Source organism: Carassius auratus, chromosome 4, assembly GCF_003368295.1.
Source record: "Carassius auratus strain Wakin chromosome 4, ASM336829v1, whole genome shotgun sequence".
NCBI classification, from domain to species: domain Eukaryota; kingdom Metazoa; phylum Chordata; class Actinopteri; order Cypriniformes; family Cyprinidae; genus Carassius; species Carassius auratus.
Genome location: NC_039246.1, coordinates 14368130 through 14390157, shown reverse-complemented (window position 1 = coordinate 14390157; position 22028 = coordinate 14368130). Strand labels below are relative to the sequence as shown.

General features: G+C 37.0%; 2 protein-coding genes across 4 annotated transcripts; one reads left to right on the top strand and one right to left on the bottom strand.

Annotated features, from left to right (window-relative positions):
* The first annotated feature begins 455 nt into the window (after nucleotides 1-455).
* LOC113059880 (coiled-coil domain-containing protein 167) lies at nucleotides 456-1899 on the top strand. Its single transcript, XM_026228540.1, has 4 exons — nucleotides 456-612; nucleotides 887-981; nucleotides 1052-1104; nucleotides 1372-1899. Exons 1-4 carry the CDS (start codon nucleotides 562-564, stop codon nucleotides 1470-1472), a joined length of 300 nt encoding a protein of 99 aa, XP_026084325.1. The 5' UTR covers nucleotides 456-561; the 3' UTR covers nucleotides 1473-1899.
* Nucleotides 1900-3545: 1646 nt separating this feature from the next.
* Nucleotides 3546-21068, bottom strand: LOC113059866 (clathrin coat assembly protein AP180-like). 3 transcript variants are annotated; one of them, XM_026228511.1, is made up of 24 exons: nucleotides 20354-21068; nucleotides 17125-17267; nucleotides 16946-17021; nucleotides 16182-16284; nucleotides 15799-15892; nucleotides 15461-15572; nucleotides 15239-15345; nucleotides 15112-15153; nucleotides 14194-14255; nucleotides 13953-13958; nucleotides 13839-13851; nucleotides 13639-13757; nucleotides 13464-13540; nucleotides 12464-12478; nucleotides 11989-12153; nucleotides 10551-10649; nucleotides 9942-10133; nucleotides 8360-8422; nucleotides 6539-6658; nucleotides 5814-5838; nucleotides 5639-5705; nucleotides 4442-4525; nucleotides 4240-4339; nucleotides 3546-3708 (listed from the first exon to the last, which is right to left on the bottom strand). In XM_026228511.1, the coding sequence occupies exons 1-23, from the start codon at nucleotides 20481-20483 to the stop codon at nucleotides 4253-4255; spliced, it is 2001 nt and encodes a 666-aa protein (XP_026084296.1). In that variant the 5' UTR covers nucleotides 20484-21068; the 3' UTR covers nucleotides 3546-3708; nucleotides 4240-4252. The 3 variants fall into 3 exon arrangements, with proteins under 3 accessions (XP_026084296.1, XP_026084306.1, XP_026084315.1); XM_026228521.1 differs by lacking the exon at nucleotides 9942-10133 and having other exon boundaries at nucleotides 3547-3708; nucleotides 20354-21067; XM_026228530.1 differs by lacking the exon at nucleotides 9942-10133 and having other exon boundaries at nucleotides 3547-3708; nucleotides 6539-6625; nucleotides 20354-21067.
* Nucleotides 21069-22028: the final 960 nt, after the last annotated feature.

The following is a 22028-nucleotide window of genomic DNA, read 5'->3' as shown; positions in this document are numbered from 1 at the left end:
AAATACCTTGTATTATTTATTATAAAGTCTATATTCTGATCTGAAAAAATCAAGTGACAGGATCATTTTCAGAATTACAGTACAAATGTAGATAATTTCTCTATTTAAAAAAATATTTTTATTCATTAATGTATTCAGATTTTGGGTACAAATGCTGTATCAGTACAAATGCTGTCAATTTACAGCATTACAGTGCAAATAAAGGTACATAAAAATCAATGGTAATACAAAATCAGTCAATTTTCAGTATTACAGTACAAATATAAGCTTGATAAATACCAAAGTATTTTTTTATAGTAATAATAATACAAATGTTGTAGTGATAGTAATTTCAATGCTGCCATTAACGGAATGTTTTTTCATAAAAACCATTCATCGAATGTGTGACTACATGACGCTGTGTCTAATATGAAACGTCACCGCTCCTCCAGCAGGAGGCAGTCGAACTCACCATAGACTGAGCGCGACGAGCAACAGAGTGAGTGAAGCATTCGTGACGTGTACGGAAGTGTCTCCTATTCCCATGATTTCTCCTCAAGTAAAAGCCTCAGACCCTACAAAATGAGTAAATCAAGAACCTCGAAGAAAGAGAAAATAAGTGTGGCAAGCGAGGTGAGTGGCATTTTAATAAATATGAGATTGTATGCCATATTATGTGTATAAAACAGTTAACAGATAACGTTACCTTTTAGTTTAACGTTCCTGAAAAATAAAATCACACACACACACACACACACACACACACACACATAAAATAAAAAAGTTATGTCGTTGTGCTATTCTGAAAAATAATTCATGAAATTGTCTGCTTTAATATCGGTGTATCTAATGAAATCTGATCTTCAAGAGTTGTTCTGTTTTATTTATTTATTTTTATTATTATTAGATTGACCGCACTGAAGAGCGCAAATTGCACTGTAAAAACAGCCTGGAGAGAGCAGAATTCAGACAGAGGAAAGAGCAGCTCTCAGACAATGACAGGTGATTATAACATTTTGCCCCATAACCTAATACAGAAACACAGCAAACGAGTCTTTTTATGTACTTACAGGCTGGCCCTAGAAGATGAGATGATCATATTGAATGAAAGAATACAGAAATATGGTGAGTCAGTATTATGGAATGGTTGGAGGGTGCAAAAATACATGAAAATTAAGTGCATTGGTCATCAAATTTAAAAATCACTGAATACCCAGTGTATGAATTTGTGGATTTTTTTTTTTTTACTTAAAATACTCTTATTTTCCTAAAGTTGTTATGAAGCATGCAAAATGATGACCAAATTTCTAATTTCTTGATGCATTGCATTACTTGTTAGAGAAAATTGCTGGAAGAGCAGCTTTATCTGATAGTATCTTTTATATTCTTCAGAAAAGGAACTGCAGGTGCTGAGAGGAGAAAACAGGAAGAACATGATCCTGTCTGTCGCTCTGTTAGCCATCAGTGCTCTTTTCTACTACGCGTTTATATAACACTATCAGAGAATGAGATTTGGGGAGTCTGATATCCATTCATACCCATCAGTGTTCATCATTTGGCAACACTGGTTTGTTCAGAGGTTATGAATTTGTCTTCATTTTGGCCACATGTTGCATTACCTCTATGCATAGTTAGTTTGCCATGTTTGCCAAAGACACATTAGATGCTTGTTTATCAGAGAGAGACACGGAATTGGGATTATGTATGTTTATATGATCCTCATTGTGAAACACTTTACCCAATAATGACCAAATGATGTTTCTCTCCAGATCACTGTTTATTGCATTTCAACGGGACTAACATGCACAAAGGTGGGAGGGGCAGAGGGTGTTATTCCATCCAAAAATAAAATTTATCAACAAAATGTTCAGTTAAAATAAAAAACAGACATCAATAAAATGCAATACTGTTCCACGAAACTGCCATTCGTCCCTTTTATATCCGTGATACTTGTAGCAAATAGAATTGTTAACACACTCACTTGCAATACAACAAAACACAAGGCAGCCAGGTATATTCAGTCCTATTTTAAAGAAAGAGTAAATTGAAAAATATAAAAAAAAATTGAGGCCATCAAATATGAAGATGAGTTTGTCTCTTCATTTGAACAGATTTGGAGAAATGTAGCATTACTTCACTTGCTCACCATCCTCTGCAGTGAATAGGTTCCATCAGATTGAGTCCAAACAGTTGATAAAAACATCACAATAATCCACACCACTCCAATACATTAATACATTAATATTTTTTCTTTTGAAATTAAAAGATGCATGTTCGTAAGAAAAAAAATCCATGATCCAGGAGTTTTAACTTTAAACCAAGCCAAAATAGTCCATAATCCAAAATAAAGCTTCCTCCAAATGAAAAGGTCCATCTCCTGTTGTCCTCCCACATTAAAACACACTAACACATTTGTTTAGAACTGTTTCATATATGCATATTTCTCTCCTGATTCAGATGAGATGACTTTCACTAGAGTAAGCAATTTTATAAATGGAAGACTAATATTTTGACATTTTGAAGTTAAATCCATCTTAATGATGGATTTGGTCCTTGGTTTTTTCTTCACATTAACTGATGGCCTGAAGTGGTGTGGATTATTGTGGTGTTTTTATCAGCTGTTTGGACTCTCATTCTGATGGCACCCATTCACTGCAGAGCATCCATTGTTGATCAAGTGATGTAATGCTACATTACTCCAAATATGTTCTGATGAGGAAACAAACAAATCTACATCTTGGATGATCCAAGGGTGAGAACATTTTAAGCAAATTAATTTTTGGTTGAACTATTCCTGATATGTTGATTAAGACGTACGTTAACTTGGTCCTGATAGAATCTGATTTGGCTCACCGGCGTCCCCTTTACACAACAGATGATCTACTTGCTGCGATATTATACTGTACATACTAGCAGGACTCAGCTCAGTGCCTTGTGTCTTGTGCCAAATGGGATAAATGGGATTACTAACTAGTCATGTAGTATGCAAAGTAAACTTCTGACATAACTAAAATATATTCAGCATTTTTATCTCAAAATAAAGACTAAGGATATTCAAAACAATCTGTCTTTTAAAATATTTTAAAATGCATATGTATTTTCATCAAATAGCCACATTTTGCATGTAACTCACAATTCATAGATACGAAAAAAAATCAAAGGGCATTGATAAAAATCAAACAGTGTGTGAGACACTATCATAATTCTCAATACGTTAATATTGTTCCCTCAGAAGTTCTTCCATGGTCAAAAGATGACTCGTACTCGACTGATGATGACAAAGACCGGCCCAGTGATATTAACCACAGCAACAAAAAAAAACATTTTCCACAGAAAACGTCACACTTTTGATTTGATTACCCACTGAAAGCGAGCCAGGAAAAATGAATGCACATCTATCAAGAGACCTGCAGAGGCACATTGAAGAATGCATCTGCCATTCTCATGTTTCATAGTACTTTTTTACATTTTTGTATATATATATATATATATATATATATATATATATATATATATATATATATATATATATATATATCTGAAGTAACTGAGAACATTGAAATACAAACACATGTACACACACATACTTATTCACGTTCACGGTTTGTGCTACAAAAACAGACAGGGAAGGGAAAGGGATAAAAGGAGGGACTGGAGTCCCTGAATGTGATGAATGGAAGAGAGAATACACACGTCTGATTCATCAGGGCTGCACAATAAGTGTGACAACTGCAATAGAGAAAGAAGAAAGAGATTTTAGTATTATACACTGGAAAAAATATGCTAGTACATTGCCCAACTTAGAAAAAATGGTAAGTAACATTGAAATGTTTAAGTAAAAAGACTGAAATAGGATTTTATTTACAGCACACACACACACACACACACACACACACACACACACACCACACACACGTATATATATATTATACTTCTCATACACACACCACACACACGTATATATATATATATATATATATATATATATATATATATACGTGTGTGTGATGTGTGTATGAGAAGTCCCAAATCTTGACTGACTGTACAGACATATAGTTTTATAGCTATAACAGATATATAGCTTTGAGATACTGAATATTGAGTAAATACAAATTGGACTGTCTTCCCCTGGTGGTTACAGCCTTGTGTAAATGCTTTGTTTAAAAGTAGATGCATCAGATGAAAATGTATTTTAGCTTGTGTCTCATTGTGTGTCCTGTCGTCAAATTGCACATCTGCTCTAGCTGTAGTGAAACTTACACCAGCTGCTCATCTACATGAAGTCTTTGATATTGAGGTCAGCGAGAGGGTCTTTAGGAGGGGGAGGCTTCCTGGGACTCTGGGCCATTCCTGGAGACATCTGAAGAGCAAGAATCAAGAATGTGTAAGTGTTTTTACAGACAAAACATTCTTGGCTAAATGACTATATCAGTAAATTCAAATGCATGTATGTCTAAAATACCGGTTGTCCAGGGGCTCCTGGTGCGGGAAACTGTGGTCTCATCATCGGTGAGCCAGGCATCATGGGAGCAGCTCCTGCACCAGGCTGTGAGTAACACAGAGACACAGTAAGAGACACATGTGCCTGCACACATGCACATACACATAAACACACAATCTTACCATGCCAAACGTTGACGGGGATCCCATGACAGGACAGACCCCTAGAGGGGAATTCTAAGTGGGTCGGAGGGATGGGGGTAGGGAGGTTAGCACCAAACCACACAGAACAGGACAACACCTGAACAAAACGACTCTATGGCATACAGACACACAGGAGGGAACCTACACACACACCTGGGATGGTGGTCAACGGTCTGATGTAACTGTGAGTTTGAATGTTTTATGAGGCATGTGCATGCTTACATGTTTAGCAGTATAAAAAGAAAAGAAATAGAGAAGGAACCGGCTGTCAAGCCAAATAGGTCTGAAGCTTAAATGGCTGCCCACTGCTCCGGGTGTGTGTTTACGGTGTGATTACTAATTACTGCTGTGTGTGTGCACTTTGGATGGGATAAATGCAGAGCACCAATTCAGAGTATGGAGCACCATACTTGGCTGTATGTCATGTCATGTCTAGCAAACAAAACAATGTGCAGACAAAAATATATTTACTGTGGCCACAAATTAAGAATTTGTTCTCTCCTTTTTAGTAAACCGTAACCAAGTTGCACTAATTCATTCTCTCATTTGATTTAATTAAAATTTGTGAATTAATTAATTCAATGTAGCCACAATTTAATAAGTAATTGGAACTAATTCTACATTTGTGGACACAGTGTTGTTATTACCCCACATGCAATGTGTGGGGATCTATAGTTTTGATGCAATATGCATTTTGATTAGTGATATTCAAGTAAATTTGACTTGACTTGACTACTCTTTTGGCTTTGTTCACAATGCACAAAAATGCAAGTAAAAGTAAGATTATAGATTTTATTAATTCAAAGTTTTAAACATCTTTTTAAAGTGTGTAATTATCAGATTTTTCAATATTTCAACAATATTTAAATTAGTTCTGCCTCTTTATTCCTGTTGATTTAACTGATAGGAGCCCAGAGAGAGGCGGGGAGAAAAGGACGCTTGTGTTTGGCTCTACGCCATGCTGCTCAAAGCCATGCAACTCCACCCCACATCTACAGAACAACACAACATTTACCATGGTAACGCCCCAGCTAGGGGTGGGTACCTGCGCTTGCCAGTTCGCCCCTCCAGCTGCTTCACCCCTGAGAGGGAGAGAGATAGAAATAGAAAAGGAACAGGTACAGAAATATTTATTTGAAGAGGGCAAGAAAATATGGTGAAATAGAGAGAAGGAAGTTACTGTAGCTTACGGTTTCTGGTTCCCCACTGCCAAATCTGCAAGCACAGACACAGAAATATATAATTTTACATTTTGCTATGATGTCATGAAGAACAATTAATTTTTTTCCCCAAAGAATCTTTTAGTCAACAATTCTAAAAATATTTTTTTTTTCTTAATGATCTAAAGAACCTTTTCCACTATAAAGAACATTTTGTGGAATTTAAAGATTCCATGGATGTTAAACGTTCTTCATGGAACCACAGATTCTAGTAAAGAAGTTAAATTTTTAGTTTTAGAAGTATTGTAACTTCTGTAACATTCTATTTGGCTATACTCTTTAAAATAAAGGTTCTTAAACGTGTTTTATTATTACTACTTATAAGTGGTCTTTGGCTGCTTTAAGTAGCATCAGGAAAGTGCCAAGATATGAGACTTAAAATACATTATAACTATGAGAAGTACAGTATAAACCATTGTAATAGCTGATGCAACGTGTTCATTGTGTTATAAATCATCATACTCTTTAAAGCTATAACCACGAATAAGTAAATATTATAATATATTAAAACTGTTCTTATGAATATTCATGAGATGATACAACATATTATAAGATTTTTTATAATGCCTTATGAATTCATTATAATGCCTTAATGTATTATAAATACAGGCTTCATAGAAAGTGTTACCGGAAACTTTAATGTTGAGACTGTATGATTTTGGAGTTCACCAGGTGAAAAGTAGATGAGAACGTACTGCTGGTCATGTTGGCCATAGCTGAGTCCAGATCTCCTCCCATGGGTTTGACCGGTGAGGTGGCCCCTGCTGCCTGTGGAGCCATAGCTGGCATGAGCACATCACCCAATCCATCAAAAGCTTTAAGAGGGAATGAAGAGTAAGAGGAACATAGTGAGCTTGATTCTGAGTAACAAAAGGGAGCTTAACTGAACATTAACAACCGTTATACATTGCATATCTCTATAGCAAGAAAAATCGAAAAAATGAGAGCAGTAAGAAAGAGAGCTGAGTGCTATCATCAACTACAGTCACACAAAGCCATTAAACATTAATTTCAACATAATACTATCATCATTTAAAGTATAAAACTTGTTTCACACAGCACGGATAAGCAGAACATAATAATAATACTAAAAGATTTCAAGCGTCTTTCAGGCGTCTTTTTTCATGAAACAAAGGGTGAGTAATTTACTTCACTAGTGCATTTTCAACATATTTTCTGCTAAATTTAGGACACTAAGTTCAGCAAAAATAGTCTGCAGTGCTTACATGTGCAGTGTGAATCCTATAACCTTTTAATATAGGGACTGAAATGAATACGTGCTACTGCTTACGCATATGCTGTGAAACAAGTTTAAAGGCAACAATATTCGGATAATGTACTTTTCTACTATTAGTTTCTACATGTTGTTGCACAGAATGTCACTCTAGAGACCTTTGTAAAGCATTCAAACGTCCATTCATCCATCTACCCATCTTGTTATATTCATAGCTTGGCTAGCAGTCTTTCAGTTGAATTGCCCTATTCTGCAATGCAGCAATGTACTGTGGGATTGCAGCTGGTGTAGGAGCATCAGAACTCACCAGTAGCACAGGAGGAAGCAAGCAATGACCCAAGAGCCAGATGAAGGGAAAGAGAGGGGAAAATGAAGGTAAAAAAAATGATAGAGAGGAATTTGAAACATTGGAAGGAGAAATGGAAGAAGAACATGATCAGCATGAAGAAGCGGAAGAAACAGACCAGATGAGCACAAAAGAGTGAGAGTGAATGAGAGAAAAGAGAACAGAATTAAGCAGCAAGGCATTGTGAGACTTTCTCAGTCCATGTAGAGCAGAGATGAATGAGAGAAACAGATGGAAACAAAACTGATCTCATCTCAACACATCAATACCATCACAGAACCATACAGACCATAGACTGTATCAAAACATGGACGTAGTGTCCGTGAAACACCTATAGCTTTCCAAAGAGCGTTTTTGGAGCCAAAAGTGGGCGGAGGCGGCCGTCGCAATCTTGGTAACATGTCACCGCACAACGTATGATAGAAGATGGGCAAAAAGGCAGGAGGTGCTTGCTGAAACCATGCCCACCTAGCTCATTGGCGGTGACAGCAGTGGCAATCCACCTGTCACTCAAGTAGCCACGCCCTTAATTATGCAGAACTTTCAGGCTTAATATAATTTAAACGGATGAGCTATAAAAAATTTTTTTTTAAAAACCCCCACAGTTGTCATGAAGGAAAAAAATTAGCTATACAGACCCAAAATAATTTTTTGAACCAGGCTGTAAACATGTTTTTTTTTTTCTGATGGACTATGGACTATCATGGACTATGATGATTGTAGCCATGACTGTTTTGAACACCAGACAAAAATTTGGCTCTTTGTACACTCTCAAAAAAAAGGTACCAAAGCTTTCAAAAGGTACTAACATGTTACTTTGATGTACCCAATTAGTGGTAAGTATGGTAAAAAAGGATGTACTTTTTGTTCTGAGAGTGCAATGAAAATGACATGACGAAAAAAGGAAAGAAGTCACGAACGCTGCAGGGGATGTACCTGACATCAGATCTCCTCCAGCAGCTGCTGCGGCTGGTTTGGCCTCTCCAGTGCCTGCAGATTCTGATCCATCCACGCAGCATGAGGGTAAAAAAGTTTAAAGTGAGCCAAAGCCATTACTCTGAGAAATAACCCCAGAGAGAGAAAGTGTTATCAAACATAAATAAAAGTCGGAAATGGAAACAAACTCGCACAAGAGCACACACCAACACCTAATTAATGTCTTTTGACTGGTCAGTTCAGAAACCTCCTGGTTCATCAACCATCAGCTTTTAAGAGAATCCACAGCAAGCATCTGGTCAAGACATGCAAATCAAACCCCCAGCATGCACACTGGGAAGTTACCAACCCCCAAACAGGTCCAGATTTGCTCCGCTGTCTGGCCAGCTCATGGGGGCCGATAGAGCAGCGGCAGGAGGACGAAACACATCTGGAGCACAGGAACGGGTTTAGATGACACCTAAAGTCCTGCTTGTTCTACATCCATTATTTGAAGAGTAACTATGCAACTATGTAAAGCAACACCCATAAATGCATTAGTTTTAGGTCAAAACCAGAGTCTGACTTCTAGATGAAGACAGGTTTGTGAGAAAAAGCGAAAATAGAAGGGTTTATAAGTGGGGATAATATAACTAATGGGTCTTGGAGATGTTTCAAAAGAAACATAGAGGGAAAGATTTTGAATAATTAAGAGGTCAGTGAAGGCCTAAGAGACTAAGAGGAATCAGTTTATCGGTTGGACAATTCCTTTAGGCTTCCCAGGGAGAGAAGCATATTTAGCTCATCTTGCACAGTCAAGGACAGAATAGACAAAAAAACTAAACAAAGCCCAAGTGAGACAGGGTATGAGTGGATGGAGCATGTACCTGCTGAAAACAGGTCTAGACAGGGGTTTGGGTCTGTTTTGGAAACAGATGAGTCTGGCATGGGATCAAAAAAGCCTAAAAACAAGACAACATTTATAGACATAAACATAAATAATATTAATACACAACACAAACCAAACAAATGAAAATATAGAATAAAAAAGACCAAATAAACCAAACTTGAAGATACCTTATAAAAGTTCCATTACCATGGCTAACCACATGCAAATGTGAATTTATGCTAACACTGGAACAAGTATCTTCTTTAAAGTGCAAACACTTTATTCAAAAAGTTTTAACTGTTCCCTTTTAAGGTACCCAAAAAGGAAAACTTGTCATCATTAACAGCCTCATGTTGTTCCTGCATGCATTTCTGTCTCCTGCAGAACATAAAAGTAAGATATATTGAAAAAATGCTGATAAGCAAACAGCTCCGGATCCCACTGACTTCCATTTTTTCTGCATATCATGGAAGTCAATGGGTACTGAAACTTTGGTTGCCAACACTTTTCAGAGCAGCATCTTTTATATTTCACAGAGTCATACAAGGAAAGTCCTAAAAGTTTGATACAACATGAGTATGGGTAGTAAATCATGACATAATTGTCAATGGGTGGACCTTCCCATAAAAGCACTTGCTGAAAAACAACAGGAAAGGAAAAGATCCAGATTTTAATAATGTTGTCTTGCCAAATCTCTAGCCTAAGGAGGTTTACCAGCAAACAGGTCTATCGTCGGGGCTGGGGAAGCAGCGGGGGCTACAGTGCTGGTGGTTGTGGAGAGAGACGCCTGGACGGTGTTGGGTGCCACTGAGCTAAAGAGAGAGTTACTGTCATCTACTGGCTGCATGGAGAACAGGTCCAACTGATGGGAGTTATCAGCAGCACCAGCCGCTGGAGTGAAGGGATCTACCGGGAGAAGAGGATGAGCATTTAAAAACATCTTCCAGGCTCTGAAAGACTTATATAAAGTTGTCCTATGGATGAAATTTCAGAGAAGGAAGAATAAAAAAGAAAGTGGAAGTTGGAGAGGGTTTTGTTGCACATTTAACAAGTCGACATCTGCTTGTGGCTTCAACTTCAGTGTTCAAAGACTATCGCCCTAGCAACACAGATAACAATCTCCATGGCAACACCGATGCCAATCCAGAAAACTCAACACTGACCAGCAGAGGCTTTATTAGGATTAGAGCCAGCATAAGAGGCTCTGTGAGGTCCTTCAGACCGGTAAAGGAAACATTCAGAAGCAAGCACATGCACTCTCTCACCCGTTATGTGCTGACATTCTCACATAGACATATATGCACGTGAACCGTTGTCACCCACCGGTTGGTGCATTGCTGTCGGCAGCAGGAGTGGGCGTGGTTGCTGCGGCCCCACCTTCTGCAGCAGCAGCAGTTTCAGCCGCAGGGGCCGCAAAAACATCTGAAGTAGCGTGCATCATAGCCAAAGGGTTGGTGTATAACATCCAAAGAAAAGGAGGAAAGGGAGAAGTAGAAATAGTAGATAGCGTAGAGAAAGAGAGAGAAACAATAGATTCATTTCATGCAGAGTTCGAATAAAAAGATGTTTTGCATTTAAACTATTTAAAACTAAAGCTGTATCGCAATTCATGGGCTACATCCTTCAAAGGCTGCATGCCAAGACTGAATGTGCCATAGCAGTGTGGCGAAGACTGTCTCACTTCGTAGGCTTCTATAAATGTGCTCTTGGAAATCCGCCCTTCTTTTTTCTCAGGCCATGATGGATCCACAGACTATTCCAAGATTCTTTTTTGTGCTGTGGATGACAGCATTATTTTTTAAAAGAGAGCTACACTTAAATAAGCATTGAGTTTCAACTTGCTCGATTATCTAATGTCACAAATGTATCACTTTAAAGTGGTTCAAATGTGGACCTTACCAAAATGCGATTTAAAAGACAGTTTACGCTTTTATTATGTACATAAACGGACCAAGGTAAACATATTGGTGGTCCCTCTTAGGATGCAGCACCTGAATTAGTACACAGCTTATGTCTTGCACACTTTTACGAATAATAGTTATAATGATATATGAAACACAAACCCATTTTACTCTAGGAACATAAAATAAAATGGGTCAAGTTTCGGTAACACTTTAGAATAAGGTTCCATTAGTTAATGTTAGTTAAGAACTAAGCAAGAACAATCATTCTACAGCATTTATAAGTCTTAGTTCATGTTAATTTCAACATTTACTAATGCATTATTTAAATCAAAAGTTGTGCTTGTTAACATTAGTTAATGCACTGTGAATTACCATGAACTAACAATGAATAACTGTATTTTCATTAACTAACATTAACAAAGATTAATAAATACAGTAATAAATGTATTATTCATTGTTTGTTCATGTTAATTAATACATTAACTAACATTAACTAATGGAACCTTATTCTAAAGTGTTACCCAAGTTTCAATTTGACTTTAAACCTATTTGTAGTTGCTCAATTTAAAACTAATAATCCAATGATACAAATTCATTCAGTGTATGTTAAATGTACAATGAATGTCAAATGTAAACTGCAGAAGTGTAGCATGGAAAATAAAAAGTAGAAAGGGAGATGAGCAGCTCTAGATTTCTACTATGGACACAAATGAAGGAGCAGTGGTGACCACAGACTTCACAAATGAAGCACAAATTGTTATTCCGATTTAATCTTTGATTTTCTTCCTCTGTTTCAGAATGTGGCACAGCCTTTTCCCCCAGAAAATTCTTCGTAAGGAAGAAACCTCACTACTGACCTCCGAGGAGATCCGCTGAGCCGGAGGAAGCCCCGGCAGCGGAAGGAGGAGGAGCCAAAGAAACAGCTGCATCAGCGGCTGTGGTGGTGGGCGTGGCTGAGGAGCTGGAGTCTACTGCAGGGGTTGGGTCAGGAAGGAGAGTCTCTGTTGTAAGGGAGCCTATTTCTGCATAGCCACGCCCCCAGCGGACCAATATAACCACAATGTAAATCAACAGATAACCAGGAAAGGAACCAAAAAAGAGGGTAAAAGCAAAGGAGAGAGAGAAAGAGATTCTACTGAGCAAAGACTAAGGGATTGACACATAGATGTTAAATGGGCTTTAGGAGACTAGGTTTGTCATACTCTAATATCAATTCTCCAGATTAACTATAAAAAATGTTTAAAATGTTTAATAAAGTGAATGAGACATTTAACACATCAGATTAGATGAAAATGCTTATTTAACATAAAATGAAAGGTCAACAGCACTTACCTGAGCCCAGCAGATCTGATGTGACAGAAGCACATGACCGAGAAAGAAAAATATATTTCAAACCAGGTCATAAAGAGTTTGTAATAAGGAATATAAAACGGATTCTTTAATCAATGAAGTTTCTGAGTTAAAGGTCTGCTACTGAGGTCAGTTTTTCACATTACTTTGGGTTTGATTTTGTAATGGATCAATTTGAAATTAAAATAGATCGAATATACTTTTATAAAACTGTCAATAATTTACTGGTGAATATTATTGCAAATGTAATCATAATTTTTACCTAATTGTAATGCAGTTTTTTGGCTGATGTCATTGAGACTACTTTTATTATTTAATCAGACAGATAAATTTAGTACTTTTTTTTCCTGCTGGATGACCCACTTCACTTTAAAATATGTCACATTATGGAAGTGAAATTGGTTGTGAATGCTGTTTCATGTTCATAAGATAAATTATTTATATAAATATTTTATGGTTTAATTTTAAAGTAACCCACTTTGAGCATGCTGGCACATTTACTCCAACATCTTTGAGTCCAAACCAGGCCAGGCAAAGCCATTTTTTTAATTAGAGTTTTTGGGTTGAGTTGGGTTTGGCCTCGAAATTCACAGATTTGAGCCAATGCTATTTTATTATTATTTATATATTACTCTAGTTTTTATTCATATTTTAAATGTGTTTTTTATTTACATTTGTTTTTACTTAATTACAATTGTATTTATTTGTATTTTTTGTCATTTGTATTAATTTTTGTTTGTTAAAAATATTTCTAAATATTTTAAATTTATTTTTCTTAGCAGTTTGGTTTCATTTCAGTTTTGGTTGTCAGTTAGTAATTTTAATATGTCCATTTTTTTTTAATTTACATTTAGTTTACGTTTTCTGAATGTTTATTTTTATTTTTTAAGCTTAATTAACTAAAATGTTTATTAGTTCTATCTTTAGATAACAATAACAATGCTGGTTCGAGCTGCAAAGTGTGTAAGTGATTGGATTGTACCTCCCCAAGACGTGGGGGCAGCTGATGCTCCTGTAGAAGGTCCAGAGGAAGACAACGGGTCCAGATCCAGCAGAGAACTATGGTGAGACAGACAAACACTTATGAAAGCTGCACATTCAGATATTATCTGTCATTCTAATTAGTATTTAATGAGACAGGAAGTGAAGTCACTCACTCAGTAGCAGTTTCAGCAGCAGCAGGCGTGGCCTCAGCACGCGGCGGCTCTAAAGTGGGGACGGCAGCGGCTGATTTGGCGGGAGTGGAGGTTGGAGACACGTTATTGGTGGGTGAGCCCTAAAACATAACACAGAGCAACATATTGAGCACATGTGTGTGATATCTATAAAAAATAAAACCATAAAAATGACCACTTACTTTTGTGGGTGACCTGAAGAACACAAGCAGAGACAATGAGATAGAAGTTAACAGATGATTTCATTTAAAATCAATATGACGGATGAAAATGTTTGAGACTTAAAACATACTCACCCTTCCCTGAACAAACCATTGTGGGAGGAGGAAAAGAACATAAATTAGGATTAATATTTATAAGCTTTATATTTATTATTCAAAGAGACTTACAGTATAATAACTGCAGAGACAAGCCATGGTAATGTGCCTTTCTCAAGTTTCACTATCAAATTTATCATGCAACATTTGTTTTACAAGTGCAGAGTTACTTCCCCTCTGACATTTACAGTGATTTAGAATGAGTTCAGGGATTTCGTACCCTTTCTTGCCCTCTAGACTGTTCATATGTGCCTCGAGAGACTCCAGAATACTGGTGGGAGCCTGAGGACAGCAGAATATAACACACACACACACACACACACACAAACACACACACACATATGATGAGAAAAGGAAAGCAGTGTAAAGACAGTACAAAAATCATGGCATCAGGGCATTTTTGATTATGACATCTCCACAGCAAATTCAAACAATAAAACACCACATCAAAACCTGGTGAAAATCTTTACCCAAACCACACAGCACCGCAAAATCAGCTCAAAGCACAAACTGTGGGAACTGGACTTCAGTGAATTGCTTTTCTCAGCTTCTGAACAAAAGGCTAATTATGATGTGACCTCTCAGTCTTAGAGAAAAAAAGTCACTTGCATGACATCACTTCATACAAAACAGTTTCTTAATGTTGCAAAATTATTTGATTTCAACTATAAAGCAGCTCCACAGAAGAGTTCTTATCATTGCTTCAAAACTTCCAGTAACATCATATGTTAAAAACTAGTGTTTAGTTACTAGCCCAGTCAGGAGGGGCTTCTATACAAGCAGGTAAAAGCAAAACACTGAGATGCATATTGCATCCCATATCAGTCGCCATGGTTACCGGCTCTTCATTGCGGCAGTCTTTAAAGGGACAGTCTTCACTGTCTGAATCTGCCAGGTCTGCAACTACGCGGGGGTGCAAGCACTGGGGATCCCCATGGGAAGGCGTTGGGATAATGACTCTTGGTTAGGAAGGATTTACTTAATTATTTTAAAAGGTTGTTAGACTCTTCCCAAGATATAATGTTTTAGAAGCCATTAACATCAAGAAATAAATACTTGATCTGATTCTGATATTAATTAAGAGTTAGTGACATACCAACATGAATGAACAAATGTTTGTTTCAAGTGGCGGACTTACATAAGAGATGTCAGGGATGTCATTCTTATCCACTCCTACTTGCTGCAACAGAAACACAATAAAAATACAGTGAACTGACATTCTATCCAAATATTTGACTTGAAAACATCTCTGCTTCTGGCCTTACCTCAGCAATTTTCATGAACTCTGCAATTTTGGTCACCCGAGTGAGAAATTTCTTATAAATGTCCAGAGAATCCTTGCACTCAGACTTCTTCATTTTGAAATATTTCTCTGTATAATTAAAAATAGACCCATTTTCAAGGACAAAATGGATGTTTAAAATATTAAAATATATTAAAATGTATTGATGTGATTTAGTTGAGATCAAAAATAAGTTATCCCATACCTAATAAATTGATGATGCCGTCATTGTAGGAGGCGAAGAGTTTTATCAGATCCTTAAAGAGAAGCAGGAATGCTGCATTTATGATACCATTATTCAAGTCTTTAGGATGAACCTGAGAAAAAAGATGGGGGAGTGACAGAGTACAAGACAAGAAGGAGTATTTATAACAGTAATGTGAACAATAAAATAGAGTTGGATCTTCTGTTCCTGACCAAATAATGATAAAGCACATTGAAATAAATACAACCAGAGAAAGAACAAAATCAGTGGTGAAACCACAATCATTAATCCTAAACCTAGAATGCTCAATCTCAGACGTTGTGGGAGATGTTACTCACGTCAAACTCCAGCAGTGTGTCCACTTGAGTCTGAAGGGCAGGCATAGCCTTCAAAAGCTTGTCAGGAGCCATAGTCCTCATCACTCCTTCAGCTCTACACAAACACACACACACACACTACATAAGACTGATTGCTTAGTTAGTTAGTTTGTGAATACTGAGAAACCATCCTTTCATTTTCTCTAACTTCAAGATGACATTTCCTTTTTGTTCTGTAAGTGTAACAGCTCTGGGAATAAATTCTGAAGCGTTTCTAACCTTCAGGCAAAAAAAAACCACCATGCTATTTAAAATGCACTCAGACATATTATTTAATTACTTGGAGTAACTAGTGTATAAATGTTGCCAATGTATCTTTCTATTCTGAGAATCCATCGACCTACCCTTTCTTAACTCGAGTGAAGTCGAAGGCCATCGCACGGTAAGCATACGCCTTCTCATTTAAGTACCGTGCATATCGTCTGATGAATGTAGACATGTCATAGCCTTGTAGACAGAAAAGGAAAAACAGCACTAAGCAGCCTTCGAATGAAACCATTTACTTGTATAGATATGCTAAATGTCTTAATAATTAAAGGAACAGTTCACCCAATTTTTTTTTAACTCACCCTCAGGATATCCAAGATGTAGATGAGTTTGTTTCTTCATCAGGACAGATTTGTAGAAATTTAGCATTACTTCACTTGCTCACCAATAAATCTCTAGTGAACGGGTGCCATTAGAATAAGAGTACAAACAGCTGATAAAAAACATCACAATAATCCACAAGTAATCCACACCTCTCCAGTTTGTAGTTAAAAATATCTTGATAGATTTGTTTCTTACAAACACATAGCTTTGAGTTGAATGTGGGCTTGAGTCCGGATTTCCAGTGGATTATTATTATGTTTTATTAGCTGTTTGGACTTTCATTCTGATAACACCCATTCACTGCAGAGGATCAAATGGTGATCCAGTGATGCAATGTTAAGATTCTCCATATCTCTTCCCATGAAGAAACAAACTCAAATACATTTTGGACGGCCTGAAGATGAGTAAATACATTTTCATCAAATTTAAATTTTTGGGTGAACTATTTTACATCAAATTTAATTGAATTTTTTTGTCTTCATCCCTTTAACTCACACACAAATGTACAGAAACTCACCATGGGAGCCTGTTTTGTCAATAAAGTTGCTGAGATTGAACAGGGAAGTCCTTGAGGCCAAATACTGGATGAATCTCTGCAGGGATTTAAAAAAGACACAGCATTTTAGTATTCAGTATCTGTGATAATATTAACAGTTTGACTTAAAGGAGAAGTTTAATCATCAAGTGGCACCTCACCTCATTGCCGTAGATGCAGATGTGGTGGGTCGTGGTTAGAGCTTTGAACACAACCACCCAGCTGGCATTAGTGGCTCTTTCGAATAGTGTGTCAGCCATCTGGGGGATGTTCACGTTTGTCTCATTGGTGGTTGAGATCAGATCTGCACACGCACACACACACACACACACACACAAAAACACATTTACCACTACAGCACTATGCACCGAAATGTAGATGAAGGGCTTTGAGAGCTTTATGATTATTGAACCAGCAGAAAGATTCTCAAGGGGGAAATTAATATCCGCAATTGAATTATGGAAGCAAGAAACAGCCAGAAATGATAAACAACAATATTTTTCTTGCACATAACAACATACTGCATGCAGTGGAATGCATGAGGGAAAAAGGAAATACATTTTTTTTTTATAAATATTAACTTTTTGAACACAATATAAGGAAATCAAATGTGTGTCATGAAAATCTAGTTTTCCAGATTCAGTAGAAATGTAACATTTAGAAACACACTGTATATGAAGTCTGAAGGTAATCACACTTGATAGGTCTAAATAAAGTTCCTTCCAGAAATCAACTACACACAAGATACAACTGTAAGATTTACTTTCTTTCTGACATAATATCAGCTTCCAATCAAATGGGACCAAAGAAACAGAACTCAAAAATAAATAAAACATGAAAACATCTCCAGGCTGCATTTTAAAATTTGGTAACACTTTAGAATAAGGTTCCATTAGTTAATGTTAGTTAATGTATTAATTAACATGAACAAACAATGAATAATACATTTATTACTGTATTTATTCATCTTCGTTAATGTTACTTAATGAAAATAAAGTTATTCATTGTTAGTTCATGGTAATTCACAGTGCATTAACTAATGTTAACAAGCACAACTTTTGATTTAAATAATGCATTAGTAAATGTTGAAATTAACATGAACTAAGACTTATAAATGCTGTAGAAGGATTGTTGTTGCTTAGTTCATGTTAACGAAAGTAGTTAACTAACATTAACTAATGGAACCTTATTCTAAAGTGTTACCTAAAATTTTTACATTTTAATACTTTTTTTAAGCATAAAGCAAAAAAGACATTATTCTCAATGGTGGTTATCATCAGATCTCTCAATACTGCAATTAAATGATTATTAAAACTGAACTCAGCATTGGGAAATTTGGTGGAAAATGTGTTTAATTGTCATGAAAACAATGCAAAAAATCTCAATAGTCTAAAAACAGGATTCATTTTCTGTATTCAAAATATTATAATTGTTTTCTTCATTTTAATTTGGAGTGCAGCATGGAGTGCAAATATGGCTGCTTCAGAACACACTGCAGTGGAGTTAAGAAGCCAAGAATAGTTCAGATTAAAACACACTCCGAAAGGTGTGTCAACACTAGTGCAATACGTTGCAATATAATCTCATAATATATTGAAGTATGGCACAGCAGTCCCTGTACATATATCAGTCATAAAAAAATGTGAGCAGGTGCTGTTCACTGGGATTATGGAATGCTCAAGACGCCGTGCTTCATGTGACCGGATTACAGGCAGTGTTAATACAGACACATTGCAAACACACACACACACACACACACACAGACATCTGCTAGGCCACATTAATGTGAGCACATGACTAAATGGCTACTTGGGTCTCATTTCTACTGTATATGATCCAGTCATGCAACAAAATACTTAACAATCCAGCCAAATATAATACAGAAAATTAATCTAAACAGACAATATTGCACTAACATTTAAATCAACTCTAAGAAGCACATTTTACTGTTAATAATTCATATTTACAACAACACTGACAGAAAAGCCTAACAACCTGCAAAAATTAAAATGTAAAATGCCAATCAATTAACATTTTGTGAAATGAAAATCTGCATATTTGTAAGAAACAAATCCATCATTAAGGCATTTTAACTCCAAACCGTCACTTCTGGACAAATTATGAAAACAACAATTCCTCCAGTGAAAAAGTCCATCCCCTTTTTGCCTCTCACATCAAAACAGTTTTTGACTGTTTTCATTTGTAAACTTTATCTGCTTACTTCTCTCCTGATTTATACAATTCAACCTGTTCACTGAAGACAGCAATATTATGGATAGAGGAATTTTATTTTAGTCAAAAGCAATGGTCAAAATGCCTTAATGGTGGATTCATTTCTTACAAACATGCAGATTTTTACTTCATAAGGATGTTAATTGGTATACTGGAGTGGTGTGGATTATTATGAAGTTTTTATCAGCTGTTTGGACATTTACTGCAGAGGATCCCTTAGTGAGCAGGTGATATAATGCTAAATTTCTCCAAATCTGTTCTGATAAACTCATCTACATCTTGGGTGTTGCCTCGTGAATCAACATCCAATGAAGACCCTCTTGTGCAAACTGATAACATGTCATCATGATGTCACTCACTCCTCCCCCTTCCCCAATAATCTACTTCATTTTCCATGACAACTTCACTAACACGACAACTTCACTAACACTAACACAAGTAGTAAGACAAAAACTCATCAAACACATTTCCTTGTCATAAACACCTGACCCTCCTAAAGTAAAATTAGTTTATTTCTGTGCAATGAACAATGCATCTTTCCACAGGTGCTAAACTGTGCCAAGACTGAATAGATTTCAGAAAAGCCTAAAGTGGGCTGTGATATCAGGAAACATCTTAAGCATCTTGTATGATTCCCTGATGAACGGATTGCTAAAATTCACACACACAAGGCTTTTGATTCCTCTGCCTGCATACAAGTGTGTCCTCACCTTTGGCTTCGTAAATAATACATGCATGCTTTGGCTAATCGATTTATAATTCAGAAGCCCTTCTCCTGCAGGACACAGATCTCGAGGCAGACATGAAGATGCTTTGTAGCCTCTCTGTCCTGTCTAAATGCAGTTGATTTCCTTCTGTCTTCTCAGCTTGTGACAAACCACCCACATAAAGACACATCGTGGTGTGTTCTATGCTCTCAATTTGCCTTCAATCAACTTTTTAGACAAAGCTAATTATATAAAATGCACCCTAAAAAGGCAGGTTTTCCATTTACAAAAATGTCAACTGGTAGCAAACAACATCACTGAGTGCAAACCATGCATAATGCAGAGAGCGATTTTAATTGCACGGTAAACACAGTTTCACATTGAGCTGTGGTGCTGAACTGGACAGCGCCAGGTCTTAGGAACGAGGGTGCATGCACAATGTCTGACTTACAATCCAGGTGCTTCTTCTTGGGCGCCATCACCTCGTGCGTGGTGGCTTTGCAAACGGCACGAGCCACTTCGGATCCTGTGAGCTGATACTGCGCCGCGGCGATGCGATCCGTCAGAGTCTGTCCCGACATTTTCTCCCGGTAGCGTCGACAACCACCTCAAGAATCAACTTAAGGGTGAAGGACAGCCGAAATGCATATGATATTCGCCGACAAAAAAAAAGAGACGGAATCCAAGGTGGCTCTCTAGAAACTGACAATGTCAATTCCTCGTTTCTGTTTCCAACCGGAGCGAATGAATTTGAGTATTTAAAAGCACAAAATATATATTCTCAATTGAATCCTTTTTAAAAAAAACTCCCTAGTAGGCGTCTAGCATGGGTTGGTTTCAGCACCCTGGATAATGCCTATATTACGTAACGCACTACGATGAGCTGATTCCTGGCTCTCGCGGGAAATAAATAATCAAATTAATACGTTAAACCGTCACCTTTGATTATCATATGTATTAAAAAAAACATCTAACCGAAACTAACAGAGCGTTTTGCGATTAACTGGTTCTTTTTGAGACGTAATTAATTAAATAAACACCTAAAAACGAGTTCTAGAAACGCTCCGTTGATAAATCCTCTAACGTTACTATAAAGCTATTCAGGATTCCGGAGCCTCGGTAACATTCGTTCGCAGCCTTCGCGTCCGGTCGGATGATGATGATGATGATGATGATGACGTGTCTCTTTCCAGCCGTCACAAGGGCGGGAGTTTGAAGACAAGTATGTTTTCACGTTTCAGTGTTATAACGTGTAGATCTTGGCTATTTTATTTGCTTATTTTTCTGGTAATGCACGTTACGTTCCTTCCTTGTCGGTGGACCTGGTCAGGTGACGCAAACCGGCCTTTTTAAAGGGAAGCGGCGCTGTCACGCTCAAGGTTCTGTGCGCGTTCACGGTTCACCTGTCTGCAGAGGTAGATTTTCTGTCACGAACTTTCAGTGATATTGCGTGAATATACGACAGTCAGATTATCATGTAATGTGATTGTGAACAAGTCTTCATGATCTTTAAGTTCATCTCAGAATTACATTTACATTACATTTTTAAACGTTTGCTGCTTTTTTATGTGCTCTGTGAATAGGCTACGTAAAAACTAGGCTATATTTATCCTTGCGGTTATGTATGCTTATATGCAATAGCATGATCCACTGAATGTCAAACTACTCTAAACATCTAGACTGAATGTGAAAACAGCAGCTTAATCATTCGACCACTAGGTGGCAATTCAAAACTATTCATTTCTTTTGCTTATAGATGTATATTTTTATTTTTACGTTTAAACTGCTACAACAAACAGTTTAGCCTTTATAAAGTTTGTCTTGTATACCTATTTACTAGCAAAACAATGTTTGTAAATTCTAACAGTGGCTTTTACTTCTTCAGATTTTTCAGATTTTGTTCTCGCACTATCATTCATGTGCCTGCATAATGTGTCAGAAGGCCCAGAGGAAAGGCATCTTGCTTGTGGAAAACTGGAGTTAATTCAGGTGACCGAGGTGGTCCCTGTGATTATAAACAGAGTGTGTAGCCACAGATGAGACATCACACACTGTCTGTCAAATGCAGAACTTTGTGACTTTTGTAATAAATGCTTTAATGTGATATTATGTCAGTTAAGTAAAGC